Source organism: Gigantopelta aegis, chromosome 10 (genome assembly GCF_016097555.1).
Source record: "Gigantopelta aegis isolate Gae_Host chromosome 10, Gae_host_genome, whole genome shotgun sequence".
Taxonomy (NCBI): domain Eukaryota; kingdom Metazoa; phylum Mollusca; class Gastropoda; order Neomphalida; family Peltospiridae; genus Gigantopelta; species Gigantopelta aegis.
In genome coordinates this window covers 43724912-43728666 of record NC_054708.1, presented here as the reverse complement: position 1 = coordinate 43728666, position 3755 = coordinate 43724912, and the positions used below count along the sequence as shown (strand labels likewise).

The 3755-nt window shown below is 42.7% G+C and overlaps 1 protein-coding gene across 1 annotated transcript; it reads right to left on the bottom strand.

The window, feature by feature from the left end:
- Window positions 1-228: 228 nt before the first annotated feature.
- LOC121383642 (uncharacterized protein K02A2.6-like) lies at window positions 229-1548 on the bottom strand. The gene has a single exon (XM_041513736.1). It carries the CDS (start codon window positions 1546-1548, stop codon window positions 229-231), a length of 1320 nt encoding a protein of 439 aa, XP_041369670.1.
- Window positions 1549-3755: the final 2207 nt, after the last annotated feature.

Below are 3755 nucleotides of genomic sequence, written 5' to 3'. Positions count from 1 at the left end.
ATTGTACTTCAATAGTTCATTACTCGAAATGTCATATTCGTAAAAACAAACTAACTACTTGAACTAATATAACAGAATTGAAATTGTTAATCCCATGAACTGTTCAAAACACTTAAATGGTAAACACTACTGAAATCTAGACGGTTTCAGAACAATTCGACCACTGCGGGTGCGACAGGCAACTGTTGATGGCTCTGACGACTGGACGTCTGGAGGTTTCACTGGTGGCTAAGGTGAAGATGGCGGTTGAGGTTGTGATTCAAGGAGAGGTTCCACTGAGGTAGAAGGCATCTTATCTGAAGTAATGTTGTTGCTGTCAGTCATCAGCTTGCTCTCTGCAGGTGGATTATTTACTGTTGTATTCAAACGTAAATGTTTTCGGTTGCGTGTGAATTCCCCCTTTTGAGTCTTCACTATGTACGACCTAGGGGCACACTGCTGAACCACCTCTGCAGGCAGTTTCCAACCTTTTCCCCCATTACACTTGACAAGGATCTGGTCTCCAGGATTGAGTGTTGGTAAAGAGTGAGCTCGGCGATTGAAGTACTGTCTCTGACGAGTCTTGGATATAATGTCAGGCCCACGCACAATGCTATCATCAATAGTGCGTGCAACAAGGGTTGAAGGCATGGACGGCAAGGTTGTTCGGAGTCGCTGACCATAAACAAGCTCAGCTGGGCTCATTCCTAGTGCTGAGATGGGTGTTGCGCGGTAGATTAACAAAGCGAGGAACATGTCTTCCTGTTTAAGAATCTCTTTGGCAGTTCGTACGGCTCTCTCTGCTTCCCCGTTTGTTTGCGGGTAGTACGGACTAGTTGTGACATGTTTGAAATTCCAATCTGTTGCAAATTTCCTGAATTCTGCACTCACAAATTGTCTGCCATTGTCTGAAACTACAGTTTCTGGGATTCCGTGATGAGCAAAAACATTTTTCATCTTGCAGATCACCGCAAATGATGTAATTTGAGAGAGAAACGCAATATCGATGTATCGCGAGTAGTAGTCAACAGTGATAAGGTACTGGTTTCCTTTAAACTCACAAATGTCTACACCTATCATCTGAAAAGGACGGTCTGGTAAGGTTGTCGTTATAAGTGGTTCAGTCGAGTGTGATGGTTGTTTCTCCAAACAGAATCTGCATGCTGCCATCCTCTCTTGAATCTGCTTGCTGATCTGTGGCCACCACACACACTGATTAGCAAGCTCACGACATTTGGTAATACCAAGATGACCATCGTGAATACGATCTAGGATTTCCCCTCTCATGGAAAATGGAATAACAATTCTATTCCCCTTCACTAGTATTCCCTCTACAACACTGAGTTCTCCACGTACAGCAAACATGTCTCTGGCTGCTAGCGGTACATCATCTTTGTACTTTGGCCAACCGGAGATAGTGTAGTGAACAGCAGATTTTAGATTAACATCGTTTTCTGTCTCTGTTCGGATTCTTTCCAAGAATACATCAGAAACCGGCCATGATGATGTGACTGCATTAACATAGGCTACAACATCATCGTGAAGCTCTTCTGGCTTATTTTCACTCATGGGGCTACGTGACAAGGTGTCTGCCACATACAAATTCTTACCCTGAGTGTAACGTGCTTCTGCCTTGAACCGTGTCAAACGCATCAGCATCCGCTGACATCGAAGTGGTGTCTCCGATAGGTCCTTCTGGTTGATCAATGGTACGAGTGGTTTGTGGTCTGTTTCTAGGACGTACTGTTCAAGTCCCACAAGGTACCGATCAAAACGTTCACAAGACCATACAGCTGCCAAGCACTCTTTCTCTATTTGTGCATATCGTCGCTCAGCAGTAGTCAGTGTACGTGAGCTATATGCCACAGGTTTCCATATCCCGTCGTGTTCTTGCTCCACCAATTCCATAGGAGCTTGCGTCAGAGCTAACTATGGTAGGCTTAGTTGCATCAAAGTATGCCAAGGTTGGGGAAGTGGTTACAAGTTCTTTAACCTTTTCAAAAGCAGTCTTTTGTGGTTCTCCCCAAAACCAAGTCTTCTCCTTCTCCAACAATTCAGAAATGGGACGAATGATAGTCGAGAGGTTGGGGAGGTATCGACCTAGGAAATTTATCATTCCTAGAAAACGACGTAATTCTGTCACATTCGAAGGCGTTGCCATCTTCTGGATTGCTTCGACTGTAACAGGGTCAGGCCGAACACCGTTCTCGCTGACAATATAGCCGAGAAACTGGATTTCCTTCTTGAAGTATTCACACTTTTTGTTATTTAACTGGAGGCCTACTTCTTTCAGCCTTTCATGAACTCTAGCTACCAGTCTTTTGTGTTCTTCGGTAGAAGGGGTGTGCAGCAGGATATCTTCAAAATAACAAACCACACCTTCAATTCCTGACAACAGTTCTGTCATGATCCTCTGGAATATTTCAGCCGTGGACGAAATTCTGAATGGAAGACGTTTAAAGAAAAAACGACCAAACGGAGTGATGAAAGTAGTGAGCTTCGCTGTCGTTGGGTCAAGAGGAAGTTGCCTGACTCCTGATGCAGCATCTAGTTTCGAAAACACCGACGATCCTCGCAGTTGGTGTACAATGTCCTCGAACGTTGGAATTACATACCATTCCCGTTCCACAGCCTCATTCAATTTCTTCAGATCAACACAAATTCTTACATCTCCTGACAGCTTGACCACAGGAACCATTGGAGAAGTCCAAGGAGTCGGCTCAGTTATCTCCTCTATTACTTCACCTTCCTTCATTCTCTCCAATTCCTTCTTTACCTTTTCAAGCAGGGGAATTGGTACTCTCCGGGCTGTGTTGACACTATATGGAGTAGCACTCTCTCTGAGTTTTATTTTTATTGGCTGACATTTGACCGAGCCAAATGTGACCTCAACGACACGCTTGATAAAACCCATCTTGAATGCAGTTGTTCTGCTGAGGAGATTATGGCTATCTTCGTTATCGACAACATAAACTACTGCATGCATGTTGTTAAGTTGGGTGTTTAATAGACCACGAACATCCATTTTGCCTCCACGACTCACGAGTGTTACAGTTGAAGCAGTACGCAGGACAGGTCTACCCAGGGCAACCCAAGTACCTTTTCTGATAACATTGACGTCAGCTCCTGTATCAATCTTAAAACTGATCTTCCTCCCGCATACTTCAAGTTCCACATTTCATGGAGGTTCATCGCTGGCATGCACAGACCCGATAAAGAATGACTGACCACTATTTTGTGTCGTTGTGACTGATTTCCTCCACTTTCTTAATACTCCAGTTTACCACACTTGTAACATTAAAAAAATATATATTTAATATGTAAGTTTAATCGTAGAAATAATGTATTAGTCAAAAACATTTTACAATGCAGCAAACTCGGGAATGTCCCTTTAAAGAAGGACCCTGCTCTTCAGTGTGAACATTGTCAGTGTACTCTGATTGTGTGCCACATTATGGTGGAGTGTGATCCTCTGAAGCCGACGACAAATGATATATTTGGCAACAGAAATGTTTTGGAATCGTTTAAATTCCATCCAAAATTAATTGTAAAGTTTTACATGAATATATAATAAATAATATTTCCATATACTTACCATTTGTGATACCCAATAACTGATATGTATTTTTGTGCTAGGGTGTCGTTAAAGATTAATTCATTCATTCATTTAAATTTCATCCAGAATTAATTGTAAAGTTTTTAAAACACTTTGACTTCTATACAAAGTATCGGCCTCGGTGGCGTCGTGGTTAGGCCATCGGTCAACAGGCTGGTAG